General features: G+C 42.7%; 1 protein-coding gene across 3 annotated transcripts in view; it reads left to right on the top strand.

Moving 5' to 3' along the window:
* anos1b (anosmin 1b) overlaps positions 1-20,316 on the top strand; it is a 46,830-nt gene that overhangs the window by 23,573 nt on the left and 2,941 nt on the right. For 2 of the 3 annotated variants that reach the window (XM_040036022.1, XM_040036019.1), the window contains exons 3-10: positions 6,318-6,380; positions 7,015-7,222; positions 7,504-7,688; positions 9,373-9,502; positions 13,088-13,175; positions 13,703-13,946; positions 18,507-18,645; positions 19,812-20,066. In XM_040036022.1, the coding sequence (XP_039891956.1) occupies positions 6,318-6,380; positions 7,015-7,222; positions 7,504-7,688; positions 9,373-9,502; positions 13,088-13,175; positions 13,703-13,946; positions 18,507-18,645; positions 19,812-20,066 (1,312 nt within the window). The remainder of the gene's footprint in view (positions 1-6,317; positions 6,381-7,014; positions 7,223-7,503; positions 7,689-9,372; positions 9,503-13,087; positions 13,176-13,702; positions 13,947-18,506; positions 18,646-19,811; positions 20,067-20,316) is intronic. The other variant, XM_040036020.1, reaches the window with a different exon arrangement.

The following is a 20,316-nucleotide window of genomic DNA, read 5'->3' on the forward strand; positions in this document are numbered from 1 at the left end:
CTCTGTGTTTCATGTTCATTTCATATCCTGTGTCAATTTTACTTCCTGTCTCCCTGGTTGGTCTCACCTGTATGGAAGCCCGTTTCTGCCACAAAAAACAAAAAAAGTATCCTTAACTCGACATTTTGAGTTATTTTCTTGAAATTTCAACTTGTTAGCTCGAAATTTTGAGAAAAGTAACTCGAAATTTCGAGTTGGCTCTGCCAATCAGTAATCTACGTGAATGAGGTCATTGTCTTGTTACCTGGAAGGATATGGCGCAGAGGAACGCGCACTCAAAACCGGATCGCAACAAATTGGCGCTTTTGAGAGTACGTTTGCTGTGATTCAGCTAATAACACAAGGATTTCATCATTTGTGAAGCCACACTGAAAATACTGAAAATACAATTTGCACATTCATGACTGGCTGTAAAACTGGTAGCTTAGCTGTAGCATTTGTAGCTGATGGCTTCAGCTTCCGGGTAACAAGGAAATGACGTCATTCATGTAGATTACTGATTGGCAGCGCTAACTTGAAACTTTCAGTTACTTTTCTCAAAACTTCGAGTTATGGATACTTTTTTTGTGACGGAAACGAGCTTCCATACACCTGTGTTAATCACTTTCACCTGCCTTCTATGCGTCATCCTCCCATCAGCCCCCTGTGTATTTGTGTGTGTGTGTATTTAGATGGATAGGTAGACAGATAGTTGGTCCTGGCTTGTGTGTCTGTCTCTTGGACTTAGTTAACCTTTTAACTCCTGCGTTAGCCTCAATAGATTGGCTCGCTTAAGTAAGTCTTCTTCCTGCGCCCTGCATTTGAGCCCTAATCCCTCCACACAGTGTGGCAGTCTGTGTGTATCTAAGCTACACTATATGGACAAAAGCACTGGGCCACCTGCACATTACACTTACAGGAGCTGGTCAGCCATTAAACTCCAGAGGCGCACTTTTTGTGTTGGCTTTAATCCCACAGGACATTTGATCAGTGCAGTCACTGAGTATGCAAAGGGTTTGCTGCTTTTATGCACCGTGTACCTCCAGTGTAGTGGTTTATACATCCATCTCACAAGCAGCAGACTACCGGTTCAGTCCTGAGAGGAGACACAGTTGCTACCAGCTGTGTGATTGTGCTTCCTAAACGCTCGCAATAAAATCACTTGCGCTAAACATTAAATATCTAGGAGGGAAGAAATTTCATGCATCTTGTTATTTGGGGATCTTTTTAAAGTGACCCATTCCTTCACAAATGTTAGGCAGAGTGCCTGGGTAGCTGGTTGATTTTACACACCTGTGTGACTGAAAACATCTGAATTCAACAAGTGGAAGAGACTGTTTAATAGTACAGAACAATATCAATAACAGCCAGTTTAAAATCACCAATTAACCTGAACCCATTAACCACATGTCTCTGGGCCGTGGGTGTAAACTGGAGTACCCAGAGAGAATATAACTCCACAGAGAAAGGCCACAGCCAGCTGGTGGACTCAAACCTGGAACTTTCTTGTGCTAACGTTGTGCCACCGTGCTGTTATCTATAACACTGGAAAAAAAATGTTAGAATATGATAAAAGACATGGGTTGGAGTATTTAAGACGGCCCTAAAAACCATCTGTTGAGCTCTGCACTTTCACCACTGCAGATCCACATCAGCAGCATCTTTGCCAGCAACATCTGCCACCATGGTGGATAACATGGAGCCCAGTGTGAGTGTCATGGACGTGTGCTTAGCTCCATGGTTTTCGGTTCCTAAGCCCGAGTTCTTATTGCCTTTTTGACTAGTGAACAACAACTGCGGTTAACATCCCAAACTCTGTTTTGCAGGCATGCCCAACATGCTTTCAAATGATATATAGCTCTACTGGAGTAGCAAGTTATCCTGCTATGATTATTTTACTGGCTGCACTCTTGCTACATTTGTGTTCTCAGTTTTGTGGCAGATGTGCATGGCACAACATTACATGTAGGATTTAACTGTGTATTTATTCACGAGCGGTCACGACAGCAGGTAGCTCTGCATGTTTGATTTGGCAGACGCCTTCCTGATGCAACCCCAAATGGATTTCTTCTCCTGGGACCAAACTGGAAGGTCTTGCTGGTAAAGTGAATGTGTAAACCACTACAGTATAGAGCCGCTGTGCTCCAGACCGAATCAACCTTCTACACTCGACTACAGTGATTTTTATTGCAGGAGAAGAGGATAAGTTGGAGGATGAACGAGAGGAGAGAGGAATAATGGCACAGAGGTTGGAGCAGAGGTCATGTGGGAGAAAAAAAGAGCGATAATGTGAAGACAATGGATGGAAAGAACAAAAGAACAGAAAGGATTATAAAATAAGTGGCTTAGAAAGGGAGAGAAAAACAGGAGCGAGTAATAAATGGAAGAAGGGGAATGAAAAATTTGATATTTCTGTTACTGATCAGCGGCAGCAAGGAGGGGGTGGGCTGGGTTTGGAAGTGGTGCTGGAGTGTGTGTGTGTGTGTGTGTGTGTGTGTGTGTGTGTGTGTGTGTGTGTGTGTGTGTGTGTGTGTTTTTGGGGAGATTTTGACAACCATAAGCTCAGAGCAGCACGTGGTTGAGTGAAGAGACCCCTGGGAGCTCTGTGAAGAAACACATCAAACTTAAGGATCTAGTTACATTTGTGTGTGTGTGTGTGTGTGTGTGTGTGTGTGTGTTATTTTAGTGTCTCCTCACCCTTTCTGGAGTACATCATTAACTAGCAAAGGAGAAAAATCACAGATGAAATAACTAATGAGTAATTCTTCTTGCCTTAGATTTTCTTTGCAGACAAAAGCTTCGAGGTGGCTGCTGAGGTTTGAGGTTTGCTTCTTCGAATAATGACTGAAGTGTTTGCATTTGGTTCATTGTGTTTTCAATGTCTTCGAACACGTTTTAGTGTAAAGAGAACCGACCATCACATCACAATTCAGTGAGCTGTTCTGAATGCAAACCCAAACAGAACAAGTGGAAAAAATGAGATTTTTGCCACAGTGTTGATAAATTGAGAGGTCGGTCTGTGTAACATGTTTCCTCCCATTCCAAGATCTCAGGTCAAAACAACTGCACCTCTTGATTCCCCATGTAAAACCACACAGAGGTGACAGATAGACAAATTGTGTGCATCAACTCACAACCAACTCTCTTAAAAGAGCAATTTATCACATTTATTCGCTCCCCATAAAAGCACGTCGCAGCTTCCGTACACAGACTCCCTCTGCCTGCGCGAAGCCGTCAGCCATTTACATTTACTCGTGTTAGTCGAGTGAAGAAAATCCAATATTTCAGCGAAAGAAAAAAAAGGCCGAATGTTGCAGGGTTACAAATTTTATAATAATTACAATAATTTACAAAAATGAAAATATTAACATAACTTAGCTGAAGGCTGAAACTGGCGGTTATCTTTTTTAATTAGTCACTTTACCTGATTATTAGCCAGTTAATGAAAACTCCAATTGTTGACTAATTGTCGTTGCATCCCTGATCAGTATTCTTCTGTGATATGTGACATTAGCAGGAAGAGGTTAATGACTTAAAGACAGGAAACCAATGCACACATGTGCTCACTGACTCATATGAAGCATTTGAGCTCCAGGTTTTGTAACGCTGCAGATATGATTAATAAAAGGAGATTTTAAAGATCCAACCATCAAGTCGAAGCGTCGAATTTGTCCTTTGTTAAATTGACACTTTCGTCTTTTTTTTTCACATCCACGAGCATCACTCGACAGATGAGTCAAGTTAAAAATAAACCCAGTCTAGACGAGCTTTGTACAGAAGACATTTTCATCCAGGGGTAGCCATTAATTTGTGCAAAGATAAACTTCTGATGCCATTTCATTAATTCTGTTTCTCCTTCTGGAATCAGTGAGTTGGAATAAACCGGAGGAGTGATTGAAGCCAGGCACGCCGGGGAGTTGAAGGAGACAGACAGACAGAGAGAAAAGAGAGACTGAGGGGGGGTGAGGGTGAAACCGCAGTTTTTATACGTTGTCTGGTTTTAATTTGGTAAGAGCCATCATTCACCAGTTCACTGAGGTGGCAAACCAGATGAGTGCGTGCTTCTGGAGCGTGTGTTTCTTTACAGTCATGGACACTGAGATCTGCTTCTACAAATCTTAAAACCATCTGACACTTTGTTATTTATTATTTGTCTTGCTAATATTTCTTTAGTCCTCAGCCATTTTCAAGGAATAGCTTGGGAAATGTGCTCATTCCCCTCTGGCGTAGAGGAGAGGTTACACTCTAGCAGGTCAGGCTGGATGTGCAGGGAGGCTGGAAACAGCTAGCATGGTGTAGGTAATGAAGTGAGATTGCCAACACGTCTAATGCTCATTAACCATCTCTCAGTGAGTTTGAGCAACAATCTGCTGCTCTGTGAGTCGTTCTGGAGCTCAGGAACGAAAAAGACACTCCTCTGTGCCAGAAAGAGTGGGTAATGGATTGTGCATGAATTACAGCAGATGTTGTCATATCTGCAGGTGTAGGTGTGTGGCAGGCAGTGTTATGGGCCCAAAACGCAGGACTCAGCAACGCAGAACTGAACTAAAAATCACAGCGTCAATGCTGAAAAAACAGGCAACAAAAACAACAACATAACGTCACAAAACAAAATAAACTGACTCACTGACAGAGAGGGAAACCAAACAGTCGGAACCACTGCTTACAATAAGGGAGTGACAATACAGTCCCGATCTGTTTAAGAACAATTGAAAAATGTCAGAAAATCCTATTTTGCATGGTTGGATCTTAACAGGGTTCCAAGTCGAGCTTCAACATGCAGCAAGAAGAAATGGGAGTGAGACAAAACATGTTTTTGAGCAATTTATTAAAAACAACTGTTAAACTGAAACAGGCTGATCTACAGCTGATCAACAGTTTAGGACCACTTGCCTTTAAAAGGTGAATCTGTGGATTCATTGTCCTTTTCTGTCAAGTAGTCACACTTTCATGATGGCAAAGGCAAAAACTTTCCCTTTTTAAACGTGGTCAGGTTGTTGAACTGCATGAGCAGGATCTCTCACAGCACGCCATCGCTGCTGAGGTGGGACGCCGTAAGACGGTCATTTGGAATTTCTTAAATGATCCTGGGGGTTATGGAACAAAAACTCAAGTGGAAGACGCAAAAAATGTCACCAACACTGAGCCGAAGCATCCAATCGGCTGTCCGTCAAGACACTGGACGATCCTCGACCCACATTAAGGCCGTTTCTGGTGCCGACTGCAACCCCGTAACCATCAGAACAAATGTAACCTTGATGGTCCTGATGGTTTCCAACGTTACCAGCATGACAAGCAGATCCCACCTGAGATGTTTTCTACGCTCCACAGTGGAGGGGGCGCCATAATGATCTGGGGTGCTTTTTCCTTCAGTGGAACAACGGAGCTTCAGGAGGTGCAGGGGCTTCAAACGGCAGCTGGCTGTGTCCAGATGTTGCAAAGAGCATCCCTCATGACTGAGGGCCCTCGTCTTTGTGGTAACGACTGGGTTATTCAACAGGACAACACTACAGTAAATATCGCCATAAAGGACAAGGCACTTCTTCCAGGAGAGTAACATCACTCTTTTGGACCATCCTGCATGTTCCCCTGATATAAATCCAATTGAGAACCTTTGGGGATGGACGGCAAGGGAAGTTTACAGAAATGTTCCAGACAGTAGACGCCCTTCCCCTTTCTTCTTGTTGCATATTGAAGCTCTACTTGGAACCTTGTTAAGATCCAACCATGCAAAACGATGCATTTTTTGCCATTTTAAACTTTTGATTGAGACTACATATACACACAAAGGATAACCAACGGGAACGGGTCACAGGTGGGAACACAGCTGACACTAATCCGATTGACACACGAGACAGAGACTTTGAAACTAACAACAAGATGGAGACATGCAAACTTGACACGAGGACTGGGAGACACAAAACACGAGGGGATAAGAGATAAACAGATACGAAGACAAGAGTGACTAAACATGAAACGTGGAACACGGGGGAGGCGGAAAAAGAACCATAAAGGCTAGATGACAAAACCAAGATCAGATCAGAGACGCAACAATAAGAACCAAAACCAGGAACGTCAGCTGAACTTTAGAATATTAAATAAACCAGAATCAAATGGTCCAAATACATAAACCCGGCATCACGGAAACATTACAGATGTTTAATTTGAATCTTTACAGGTGTTAGCAGGTTAGATTTGGATGGAGCCTCCAGCTTTTGTGCTGAGCAGGAATCTACATGAATGTGCTAAAATGCTGAAATGTGCCTCGTGCATATTTTCTTATTTTATTAATTTTTTGTTTTTTTCTGTTTTCTTCCATTGTGTTGGGTTATGTGTAGTGCCTTCAGCCATGCAAAGAACTGTGGGAAACCAGGAAGGTGGCATCTCCAAAGTCTTGCGAGGTAAGACGGAAACAGTGCGTGGCGTTTTTGTGCTCTTGTGCAAGTCTCGGCAGCCTCGGTGGCATTGTCGTTCTTTGCAGACGCACGCTTTTGTTGGCACCACAAAGCTGTTTTGACCTTGTGCAATAAATGAGCGTTTGTGTGTGTTTTTATAAAGCTTTGTGCACTTCTAGTATACATGGGACACTGTGCAACAGTTTTATGTGCATTTTGTGTGAGTGTGTGTGGCCTGTTTATTTGTAAAGCCGGTTTCTGTGGCTTTCTGAGAGATTAGTTTTTCATCACAATAGCTGAAGCGTGTTACTCGTGGGATGGCTGATTGGCTCGCTGGTTATGAACACAGGGTAATTCAGAGCTATTAGTGAAAGCTTGTGTTTACATTTTCCTGATCTACAGCTGTCTGCACAAACAGAGAAATGCGCACATGCACGCACACGCATGCACACGCATGCACACGCACACACATGTAGCTTTTTGGACCAGCCTTTAAACAGACAGTAGGAGTATACCACAGGAAGCGCTTTCACCCTTACTGTGTGTTTTTGTGGCCTCGTGTGTGTTCCTATACACTGTGTGTTATTTCTGTGATGTGTCAACTGTAATAATAATTACACCCACCGTGCTTTACTCTCAGAAGCAGACAGAGTGTGTGACAAGCAGGGAGTTTCTGGCCTCGTTAAGGTCGTCTCGTCAGGGAGACTGCCCTCCGCCTCAGCGAGCCACAGGATTTGCCGCGGCCTGCGTGGAGAGCTGCTCGTCAGACCAGCACTGCCCCTCCCCCAGGAAGTGCTGCTCCAATAGCTGTGGACATACTTGCCAAGCCCCAGCCAATCTGTACAAAGGTAAAGGCAACTTTTGGAGTTTGTGTGAAGCATAATGTGGTAGCTGTTACTGATCGTCCTATCAAGTGGTTTTGATAGATAGACTGTAAATGAGTAATTAGACCCCAGTTATTAGACTTAATAAGGCAAAATGCATCATAGTGTGTGTCTAAGTCGTCCCGGGAACTCCCATAGCTGTCCAAATGTTTCTGTGTCATCTAATTGTAATGCCAGTATGTTACTAGTCAAGTGAGTTATACTGATGTGTAACAACAAGCTTGTAACCTGGTCTGTCCTCGCAGGTGTCCCTCTGAAGCCTCGAAGAGACATTAGCTTTTTGGAGGACTCGGAGGGTCGTGTGAAGGTGATGTGGGTGTCGAAGTTCAATGTCAGCGTGGAGCCCGTCGTTTACATACTCCAGTCCCGCTGGAACATCGGCATTCACCCCAGTGAAGACCACGCCTCTCCATGGGCTACTGTAGCCATGGTAAATGGTTAATAGTCACTTTCCATGTGCTAATTAAGTAGTGAGAAAAACTGATATTTACATAACAATTAAGAAGTAAACTTATCATAGACTAAGGAGGGGACTTGTCCTAATAATAGCCTTATGTTTGTGTCTGTTATTGGGGGTTGTTACATGATGTGATGATTATTGATGATTATTTGGGACAGTTGTAGAGTCATTCGGCTGTGAAACTGGCTCCCTGTGCCTTTAAAAGTGGAGCCGCCCCACAAAGTTTGTAACATATCTTTACCTCATAACTCTCAATTTGCCTTGAATGATGAAACTTCTCAGCTATGGAGATGGATGTTAGACTTAGTTTCCACCTCATCAGTCTGCTGCCTTGCTGTCTAAACCTCTCCACCCCAGTCAGTCTCCCATTCTGCCAGGGTAAACGCTGTGTGTGTGTGTGTGTGTGTGTGTGTGTGTGTGTGTGTGTGTGTGCGTGTGCACTGTACGTCTGTGTGTGTGCGTCTGTGTGAGGTTAGGTAAATAAGCAGAGCTTAAAAAGGAACCACAGGCAGCCACAGTCATTCCACCGGCTGACTCTGAATGACTGAATGCTCATTATGGACTTAAATAGATGGCAGCTCGTGTCTTTGTGTGTGTGTGCGCGTGTGTGTGTCTGTGTGCGTGTGTGCGACTGTGGATGAGTAGATTTGAGCCGCAGCAGTCACATTTGCACTGTCAAGGAGACAAAACAAATTAATCTTTAAAGATTTTAACCATAGTTTGGATAAACCGTTTCATTTCAACACTATCAGAGGAATTCCAGCCTGACAGTGTTTATCTGACATCATCTGACAGGATGCACAACTTTGTTTTTGCAGCTGAACACTCAAAAATCCTTCCTGAAAGAAGTCATTTTCTGCTTTTGATTAGAATCGTATTAGAGAGGTGTTTAGGAGGATGCAGTTTGTGTCGTGTCATTTAATTAGCCCACCTTAATTCATATAAATGAGAAGAACAACATCAGTCTGTCAGGGGTTAACCAAAGCTAACCAAAGGCCAACACGGGAATTTATCTTATCCAGGTAACATCGGCGTTATCGCTGGAGTCAAAGATACCTCACACAGCTGCAGACAAAGCAGCTGATTATCCTGATTGCCAGTGTTAGAGTGCGAGAACCCAGATAACAGGAGGATACCCGGGGTATGCTGAATTCATATTACAGGGCCCAGCTGCCCATGCATGCAGTTGCAAGAGACCCGCCACTCTTTTTAAAACTTATGAGTGTTAAACTAGTTTAGTGAATATTCTCTTTTTTAAACAAAAGCCTATTTTTCAAGATTTAAAGGTCTGTAATAGTGAGTGTTTTAAAAAATAGTTTTAAATGATTCCTCTAACTCGCACAGACACTAGGAGTAAAGAAAAAGATCAATCAATATTAGCCTTGACTGTTTTTCCTCTGAAAATGATCCCCTCTGTATGTTTGCCTGTCTGACTCCATGATGTTGGGGATCAGAGCTCTGTGGGGATCGTATCGTCTCTTGCAGAACTCATATAGTCCTCATGCCTCTTGATGTATTTCTTGGTCTGTTGTTATGCTGCAGAATGATTTTGGAGCCAATCTGATATCTTCCTGGTGAGGTGTAAGCACTGCCCTGTATGTCTTAAAATATAAAAACCTAGCCTGCGTATTGTGCCATGCGTTTGTGTGTTTAGACACTCTCTGAAGATGCAATTCTGTCAGATCTGAGACCTCAGCGTTGGTACCAGTTTAGAGTGGCAGCCATCAACAGCCACGGCAGCAGAGGTTTCACCACACCCAGCAAACACTACATCTCCAGTAAAGGTAAGCACACATACTTCGTTTTTTATGAGCGTCTCAAAGTGAGTGATGATGCCTCTGCATGTTGCCATAAGCTAGCGGTGAATTTTGATATTCTGTCATGAGACACTGAGCAAAACACAGATCCTTGCACTCATTTTTTGTCATTTTATGAGAGATATTACACATCCCGCAGGAGGAGTCAGAAAGTCAGGATGTTTTCCCTTCCTCTCCCTTTCTGTGCTCTTTCTGTCGTTCACGCAGAGTTGATGGATAAGGTAAAAAACTGTCAGGCAGTCTATAAAACACAAGCAGGAAACCGAAATGTACACAAGTGTGCACACATGCACGCATTTACACAAAGCGTAAGGACTCGCTCCGTTGGTTTGATGCCAGAGTGAAGTCCCTGATGTAGGTCTGAGAGACTGGGTGAAAGTGAGAGCAAGACAAGCGCACACACACACACGAACGCACACACTGTAGGAGGTATTAGCTGTAATGCTTAGCAGACTTAGGTCATACTGGTATTTTGCCAGGATTGGCTAGTGATATGAATTCACTGCCAGGATTGGCTAGAGCATGTTTGAATGTGAATAATGACTTCAGGTTGGACGGAGCTGTGGAAAAAGGTTCTTTATCAGTTGAACACTTAAGGGAGATTATGAAGAGCAGTGTGAGATAGCATTTTCCACCTCTCAGACGAAATTTTTATAAACATTTCAACCTGTGCCGTGGCAAGCAGAGTGCAGGGTTTGTAAGCAGGGGTTGTAGCTGGGCTTTACAGAAGATATCTGCAGGTAGAACTGTGATAAAAGGCAAGTTAACGTATCGCTTTGTGGACACGACGAGCGAATCGCTGAGCGTGTGCAATAAATGCGAGAGAATGTGGATTTCATGAAATGCGGACGGGTCGATAATAAGATGCCCAATAATGTTAAATTAAAAACGATTTTATTTCCTGCACTCTGCTCAAATTGTCCGCACTCTGAAACCGAAAAGGAGAGGAAACTTTCCAACAGGATATTGGATCGAGCGGTGCTGAGATTTGTGAGGTCGGCCCCTCTGCGACCCAGAATACCCTCTTTGCAAAGGTGTTGCAGAAGCTTAACACCGGCTGAACTCTGCTGCTGGCAGCCAGCTAAACAGGCTTAGCGTACTGCTTAGTGTTTTATGAGGGCGTTATATTTGGGACTATTTGCTGGGAAGAGTAGCTTCCTGAGTTCTCTGTAGATGGCTTACTTTTGTATGAAATGACCTTCAGAGGTGCTAATTGTTTTTATTTTTTGGTAAATCAGACAGAACCAGGTTAGCTTTTCAAGCTAGATTTATGCTCTGCTAAGTTAACTGGCTTTAAGAAGTTACTCCTCTAAGTCACCATCACATGGTGTAGTTTACAGACATGGTATTAATGCAAAGCAAACTTAACAGGCTGTTTCCTATAGAAAAAGTAACTAAATAAGGGTGATCAGTCTTCAAAATCCATATCTGTGCAAGCAAGAGGCAATAGCTCAGTGTCGAAATGTTGAGTTCTTCTTCTGTGACACGGTGTGTGTTTGTGAGTGTATTTTGAGAACCAGGGTTAAAGGTTAGAGCCACACTTGAACATTTCAAATACCATCAGATGGCAGCCAGAGTCTTGTTTCTACCTCATTAGTCTGATTAGTCAGAGGTTGGAGGTCAGGGGTCACAAATCCGGAAGCTGGCAGATGTTAAGAGGGTTGTGCTTTCTGCACGGTGACCTGACGCTAACCAGAGTGAAACTTGGAAACTGCTTTACATCTTGTTAAAATGTTGGTGTTACGTGGGACCTGCCAGTAGTAATCACGAAGGGATATTTGGAGCAGAAAAGTAATCTTGATGTCTTCACTTTATGACATAAAACATTAGTTCATTGAGAGTGACGGGAAAAGCCCTCAGAGAAGAACAGGTTTTGATTCTCATCTGGCAATTACTGCTGGCACTGAGATGTAACACAAAACACCACGTATGCATACGCACAAGCAGTCCTGGTCATGGAGTTTCCAGTGTTTTGCCCCAACTTTGATCTTTGCATTTAGGTCAGCCAAGCACAGCCTGGGGCTGTGGGAGGCCTGCCATGGGGGATGTAGTTCTAATCAGATGCATTTTGTAGTTTTAATCAAATACAGAATCAGGGATTTTGGGCTCTAATGAGATACAGAGTCACTGTTGAAAGACTCATACAGTTACCAGCAGTGATGGCCTTTGGTCTGTGTTGTGGCAGCTACTGAAAAGGACGTTAGGTTTCTCCAGTATCACCCACCTTTGATGCTTTAAATCTAATTGGCTCTGTAGCCTTGAATCAAACCAAGAGGAAATGCGCTTTTAGCCCCGAGAAAAAGAAAGTCAAGCTGGTAAAAGGTCTTTGTTGCAAAGGACTCACTCCTCTCCTCTTCCCTTTTGTTGATATCAAAAGTTTGGCAGAATTTAAATTGCAAAAGTGTCAACTTTAGACACAAATTACACAAACAAATTAACAGGTTTTAACACCCAGTAACAAAAATTAAGCCTTTAGCTTGTACTGTGCTATTTTTCCTTTTTTTGCCAAAGAGAAAACACAATGTGCAATGTTACCTTTTTTAACATTAATTTGGTGATAAATAAAAATCACAGTTTGTCTTTTTGGATGTTCCACTGTCCGAATTTGATGTGTGGAAACATAAAACTTCAAGGGCTGTGAGTGAAACGAAGCAAGAGATAGATTGTGTGCAGTAGTTAAACTTTAACAGTTAATATAGAAAAATGAAAACAAATTTATAGATTCTGCGGTTTTAATCAGAAGAAAAAAAATTAAATTTTATAATTTTTTTACACAATTAATAGTTGTAAAAAAGAAATACATGAACAAATATAGAATTTTTTTAAGGTGTCCTATTGGAATCTTTAAATAAACTAATGTCTTTTTAATGTGAGCTAAATGATTTTGGTTGAGAAAAAAAAAGGTCCTTTGAGTAATCTGACTTTATTTTATGTAATTCTACTTAAATAGTAACATGTTAAGTCAGTGACAGTGTTAACCAAGGTGTTGTGTCCATAGCAGTCTATTGTTGCTGAAGAACAGGCAGCCTTCAGCAAAACCCCTACAGAAAAAACCCTATGAGCAGCACTTTGGCGACAGTGGGAAGGAAAAACTCCCTTTTAACAGGAAGAAACCTCCAGCAGAACCAGGCTCAGGGAGGGGCGGGGCCATCTGCTGCAGCTGGCTGGGGGGACCACTAACATTGTTTGAGTCATCAAACGACTGGATGATAAGGCCACAGGCGCCGTTCTCATGAATGGAAACACAGGCAGCTGGTTTGGTCCTACAGCTGAACTCCCCCTGGATTGTCTGCTCTCACCCACCCTCTCGTACACACACCAGGAGAGAGCTGACAAGGTAGGCAGAGAAAGAGATGGGAGGCCAACATCCAAGAGTGTACAGGCAGAGTCCCAGAGAGCTGTGGAGGACAGAGAGAACTGGAGAAGGGTGATGGCCTTGTCTTCACTGGGACCCCAGTGACTTCAGCAGAGGTCAGGGGTCAAGTGAAGTGAAAGAAAAAAGAACTGCAACATTGCCTAACTATATGTTTTTCTTTCTGTGTCTCTATGCAGACCCTTCGCCCCCAGAACCGCCCACGAATGTCAGAGTGAGCAACCAGACACTGAATAGGACACAATCAGCGTCCCAGTTCACAGAAAGGTATCTAAAAAGCTATGTCAGTGAAGGATTATCAGATGCATCATTTTATATATAATCTTTAAAATACATCTATTTACCACTGCAGCTGGGAAATCAGTCATAAACTGTGGTCAGCCCTATAAAACGCGTCTTCTGTTGTGTGATCGTGTATATGAGCTGAAATTACAGTTTGCCCTTGTTCAATTACATCCTTCGGTGTCTTCTCTATTTTTCATTCTGCAAAACAAGGTCATTTAAAGTTCAGACCATGGCTTGGATCAACAGCGATATTCCAATAACATTTAATAACAGAGGTGATGACTTAAATTGTAGCTTCTGTTCAGCATGATATAAAGTGTCTGAGCCTCGTCTATACATACAGGGAGTAAATAGAGATTAGATAGAGATTGTAAACCCGATGCTGAAAGCAGCTGACAAACAAGCAGAGAATCATTTTCACTGTTAGGGAAGCGCTGCACTTTTTGCTTCTTCCTTAATGGGGCTGTTTACACTTGCGCCGTAACGTTGCATAAATTTTGCCTCCTAAGGTCGATGGAGAGTGGCGTCACAGTGGCGGTCTTATTACGCTGGGAGCCCCCCAAGGAAGGAGACCTCCCTGTGCACAACTACCGAATCACCTGGATGTCTCGCCATACGCACGCAGCACAAAAACACAAACACACGCTGCAAGCGCACACGCATACAGTAGCCAGTAACACGCACGCACGACCTGCACAGTCACGCACACCAGCACAGGGTAGGAAGGAGAGCAACAGCAGAGTGACTCAGGGGGTAAGTCAACTTTCTGCAAGCTTAATTATACCAAATAAAAAATGTGGTCATTTATCTTGTTTCTTTGCTTAGAATATTTCAAGAACATAAACATATAGTAAGTGGACGTTGAGACGTTTCAGTTTCAATTTTCATGATGTTTCAAGATATATCTGTTTTCTTAAGGCTCTGAAAAAGGTGAAAAAGAAAGTGCACTCTTTCAAATATAACGTTTCACATTTCATAATAAGGTAAATCCAACCTCAGCAGTATGTAGGTACTTACTGTCTTAACAGAAACTGAGAGCACTCAGGTGCTGCTGTTCAATTCAGTTCAACTCAGTTTTATTTATACATTGGCAAATTACAACAACAGTTGCCTTTATATTGTAAGGTAAAGACCCTACAGTTATACAAAGAAAACAGAGAAAACGCCAACAATCAGATTAAATCGTGGCGATCGTGGCTCAAGAGTTGGCAGTTCGTCTTGTAATCAGAAGGTTGCCGGTTCGATCCCCGGCTTCGACAGTCTTGGTCGTTGTGTCCTTGGGCAAGACACTTCACCCGTTGCCTACTGGTGGTGGTCAGAGGGCCCGGTGGCGCCAGTGTCCGGCAGCCTCGTCTCTGTCAGTGCGCCCCAGGGCAGCTGTGGCTACAATGTAGCTGCCATCACCAGTGTGTGAATGTAGTGTAAAGTGCTTTGGGGTCCATAGGGAATAAGTAAAGCACTATACAAATACAGGCCATTTACCATTTTAAACCCTTGTGAGCAAGATTTTTGGCAACAGTGGGAAGGAAAAACTCCCTTTTAACAGGAAGAAACCTCCAGCAGGGAGGGGCAGCAATCTGCCACGACCTGTTGGGGTGAGGGGGGGGAAGACAGGACAAAGGCACACTGTGGAAGAGAGCCAGAGATGCTAATAATTCATTAACTAATCATCAGCATGAGTGAGCACCTCTGTGAAAATCAGAAGTCTGTTGGTTTGTTGGTTTGGAGCATTCAGGTGTGTGTTAACACAATGCCAAAGAGGAAAGAAAAGCCATGATCTTAGAGAAGTGATGGTTGGAACAAGGGTTATAAGGTCATTTCCAAACAATTGAAAGTCAATTTTTCTACAGTGAGAAAGATTATTCACAAGACAAAAACATTCAAGATAGCTGCCAGTGTTCCCATGAATAGACACTTACGTCCCAGCAAACTCACTCCAAGGTCAGAGTGTGCAGTGTTCACAGGAACTACAAACCATACGTGTCAGACTATACACGTCTAAGTTGACATGTTAAATGTTAAAGTTCATGGCAATGCAATTAGAAAAAGACTGAACATGTGTAGCTTGTTTGGAAGCGCTATCAGGAAAAAGGCTGCAAGCTTAGGTTTGCAAAATTGCATCTGAACAAATCCCAAGACATCAGGAACGATGCCGTTTGGACAGACAAGACAAAAATGGAAATGTTTGTCTGCGATACATTGCACCATTTTTAGCAAAAACCGAACACAGCATGTGGGCACAAACGCCTCATACCAACTGTCAAGCAGGTTGGTGGATGGGTGACGATTTAGGCTTGTTGTGCAGCCACAGGACTTGGGCCCCTCACAGTCATTAAGTTGACCATGAACTCCTCTGCACACAAAAATATTCTCAAGTCACATTTGCCTGACAGCTAAAACTTGGCCTAAAGTGGGTCATGGAACAAGACAGTGACACCATATTGGCCACGATAGATTTGCTGAAAAAAAAGAGTGGAGTGTTGCAATGGTTTAGTCAAAGTCTAGACCTTATTGAAGTTCTGTGACGGGACCTTAAGACAGTTATGCATAAACAAATGGCTGCATTTGGCATTAGGTCCTTTCTAGCAAATCAGCAATAACAGATGGATGGGACTTTCTTTTCTGCAAAGTTGGCTTTTTAAGTAAGAAAATTGTAAAATCAGTTAATAAGATCCATATTCCATTTTCGCTACCTCTAACTCCTATTTATTGTGTATCATGTGAGCAACCACCTTTCAGTACAGTGTCATTAACCAGTCACAGCAGATGGCCCCGCCCCTCCCTGAGCCTGGTTCTGCTGGAGGTTTCTTCCTGTTAAAAGGGAGTTTTTCCTTCCCACTGTCGCCAAAGTGCTTGCTCATAGGGGGTCATATGATTGCTGGGTTTTTCTCTGTATGTATTATTGTAGGATCTACCTTACAGTATAAAGCGCCTTGAGGCAACTGTTGTTGTGATTTGGTGCTATATAAATAAAACTGAATTGAATAGGAATAAGATGTAGGACATATATTATATATTTCCTGTGAAGTATAACAGCGCACAATAACACCACATACCCTGAATACACAAGCGGTGTAGCTGCACACACACACACACACACAGGTTTTCATATATTTGTGGGGACATCTAATTGATATAATGCTTTCCCTAGCCCCTTGTCCAACCCAAAAATGAATGCCTAACCCTAACCCTTACCCTAAACCTATCCATAACCTAATTGTAACCCTTCCACTAAAACCGCATTGTGAGTCTTTACCTCAGGTGAGGTAATGCACAAATTTCCCCGCCGTGGGATCAGTAAAGTCTTATCTTAGCTTAAAAATGCCTTCGAACTTGTGTGGACCGGGATTTTGTCCCCATAAGGACTGTTGGTCCCCACAAGTGTAGTAAACGTCGTTTATTTGGTCCCCATAATGTCCCCCATATGTAAACACGTAAACACACACACACACGGTCCTCGTTGTGATTGCTATGGTGGTTTTACAGGCCTGTGCAGTAAAATCTTAAACACTTAAACTTAAACAGGATTTGATTCAGCTACTGTGCTGGAGTAGCAAACTTTGACAACTCATAAAAACCCATTAAGCGTGTATGATGTACTCCGCATGTCTGAGGTGTAGCGTTACAAACATTAACAGGACTTTGAATCATCCTTAAAATGACACAATGTGCATCTTAATTCAAGATGTGGATTCAAATAATGAGCCATTAAAAAAAACATGCTCTTCTTTATCTTTGTTAAATATGTTTGTGAAACGTTTCCACCAAAATTGATAAAGCTCCAATTTATAGATGCTAAAAACGATCTGTACTCATGTGGTGCAAGAATGAAATGCAAAGAATGATGGGATATGAAGTCAGTTTACAAAGTAACACATTGCTGTTTTGTTGCTTAATTCAGTGACTTCTAACTTGTGAAAGATTTTTTAAAATGTACTGTTTAAATTATATTTAATGCAGCCGTAATACTTAAAGGGGAGGATTTTCTTATCCTGATTATAGGAATGATGATGATGATGATGATGATGAAATACGCTTATGATGCAGTTAAGTCCAGTCAGCAGTACCAAAATACCCATAATCACAGTAAATAACACAGATATTACAGCTTTGACGTAACAGGTATGGTAGCCTGTGCACTGACTGAACATTTTTTCCTCCAAATGGTAAACACAATCAAAGTACTTGTACGAGACTCTTCAGCTTTAGATGCTCTTTTTGAAGTACGATGTTAACATTTACTTCAGACAAAAAGCTCAAGCATAAACATCAAAGTGCGGCACACTCATATGGACGTAGCTATGCTAAATAGTGATGGCGATCCCAGACTGATCCTGGTGGAGCCATTTATCTGTAGTCTGGTCCTCTGTTCTGCTTGGCTGGGAGGTCTGGAATTTAAATGAGCCCCCCTAACTAGTGTTTCCTACTTGCAGCTGCATCTACAAACACACACACATACACACAAATCAGAATCACAACAGGTAGGTAATACCCAGAACAACATAGCTAACATAGCTATGCTGTGTGAAACTTTTCATATCACAGAAAGCAGTCTGCGAGCACAATATGTTATATTCCCAGGATTGGGATAAAACACATATCCTGTCAATCAGGAATTTCTGCAGGAGTGGAGAAAGCTAGCATTTAAGCCTCGTGGTAAAGTGGGGAATTCAGAGGAAGCACTCGAATGTGAAAAAAACCTCTGCTGAATCAGTGCTTTTAAATATATAGTTCATTGCTTTCTTACATGTAATGTCCACTGACATTATCCCAAACGTCTCTCGCTCTATCCGCTACACAAACGACACACGTAGACACACACACAGCTGTACAAGGCATATGTTTTGTCTATCTCGAAGGTAATGAAAATCCTTTTACCCCACTTTGTGTGCAGGAAGCACACACACACACACACACAGATTTATCATGCGATCATCTCTTTGTTGTGACTAGTACCAGTCCACGCAGACAAACAGACCTGATTGACTGAGAGCCTGTTAACGAGCTGTCAGTCAAACAGCAGGCTAATGCAGAACAGGCCTGGACTGTCAGTCCTGCGGAGGGACGATGGAGACAACTGGGGTTTCTATGGCGATGATGCTGACGACGTATCAAAGTTAGCAGGTTTTCTTGGACCTCGTCTGCAGCAGACGTATCATTAGTGTTTTTGTCACTCTTTACGTGATCCCTGTCCAGATTTAGCTAATAAATCTGCATCAGTACAGACTGATAAATTGCTAATTTGTTGGACTACACGTGCAAAAAAAGACAAATTCCATCTCTATAATCATTCTTTCTATTCCTGTCTTTTAGGCGCAGTGTGAAGTGTGGCTGCACGGTCTACCGCCTGCGACCTCCTACCTGCTCTCTGTCCAGACGGTGGCCTACTGGGGTCAGAAGAGACTGAAGAGTCCTCGAGCGCAGCTTGTCTTCACTACCATCCCTCATGCAGGTAATGAAAGCAAACAGCTGTCCTGTGGGGCCAGGTGATTTGACTTTACAGTTAAAATGCCAAGTACATTTCTTCAATGCAAAAAGAGTAAAATTGCACAGCGGGGTGGGGTTATGTGCAAGCGCCATCCTGGAGCCTCCAACTGTCAGCAAGAAAGCATATTTCCCAAAACGTCTGAAGCATTCATTGAATTTCAGTCAAGTATAAATGTGCTTTTTTTGTGGTGGGACTTGAGTGTGTGAGAGTGCATGGCAGCGCCACTGCTTCTCACAGCTGTAGTTCATTTTCAGTAATTATTTCTAGGTGTAAATGTTTGTGCATTTGCATTACATGGTTTACCATAAATCCAAGCCATCTCTATCAACAGTTTGGATGATTACCATCGAGCCTTCAGTGGATTTTGGAGAGTTTTTGTCATGTGGAAATAAACATTGCAAATATAAGAGGTGCTAAATAAATGCAGCCTTCCTGGCCAAGTTTAAACTTTAGTGTTGTTGCGATTCAGCAAGAAAGCCAGCAATTATTAGTTACTTATTTTGAATATGTCATTGCTAGCTTGTCATGAAATTAGCAAATACTGCTTATGCAGCACAGTCTACAGAAGCTGTTTGTTAGCAGAGCCATACGTTATTGAGTTAATGATTTTCCTGTAAGTTCAGGGCTGCTTCGTTTGCTGACTCTCGACATATTCTGTCTACATACAGCTGCGCTGTTGAAACACAGAGTACAGTGGAAAGTTGGTGATGTTAATGGTCTTCCAGGCAACAGAGGTATTTATAGGTGACCTATCGGGTCAGCTCAGCAGAGGATTATAGCCAGCTGCAGCTCTATTACCAAACCACATACAACTTTATATGGAACATGCTGCCATTCATAATTTGGGAGTATTAATATTTTTACATAGTCTCTGCGTATTAGCTGTTTGCTCATCGCTAATGAGGGTCAGTTAGGCCAGATAAAGCCAAGGAGTGTTTCCGCTAGCTACCAGCTGCAGTCTCATTACCAGTTTATGATATTTCTGCCACAGTATAGGTTCCATGTGCTGTGTAACAGGTCTGTATACACAAAACATGCACATGGTCAATATGTAATCCACAGAGACACACAAAAGTAAAGTTTTACGCTGAGTTCTTTTCCTCCGTCTCTTTCTCCGTCCTCTCGACCAGACTCGACCAAAGGCGACGATTTCTCCAATGAGCTCCCCTCTTCTTCCTCTTCCTCTTCATCCTCCCTTCCCTCTTCTCTTTCGATCTCTTCTTTCTCGCCTTCTTCCTCTGACCTCCCGGTTTCCTCCTCTCTCCCTCACCCCGAAACCCCTCTGAGCCCCGTTGCCCTTGGAAACCTGCGGCTGGAGGTCGCCGCCCCTCATTACCATAACAACCAGCTCCAGGTGAAGGTGTTCTGGAAGTGGCCTCAGCATGGTGAGTGGGTCTAGAAACACTAAACAACTGAACAAACTCCTGGTAAGAATATAAAAACATTCAGCTTGAATAAGTCAGTCGGCTCGAAGCTTTATTATGTGATAGATAATCCCACAGGTCCACTATAGTAACTCGAATTAGCGTAAGCCGAGCCTTCCCGCCCCTGACTTTTAAGGCTTAATCAATTTCAAATGCATGATTTTGGTTTTTGCGCTCGATTCCACTCACTGAAATGTTGAAGTCACAGAAG

Source organism: Simochromis diagramma, unplaced genomic scaffold, assembly GCF_900408965.1.
Source record: "Simochromis diagramma unplaced genomic scaffold, fSimDia1.1 OVJJ01000816.1, whole genome shotgun sequence".
In the NCBI taxonomy this organism is placed as follows: domain Eukaryota; kingdom Metazoa; phylum Chordata; class Actinopteri; order Cichliformes; family Cichlidae; genus Simochromis; species Simochromis diagramma.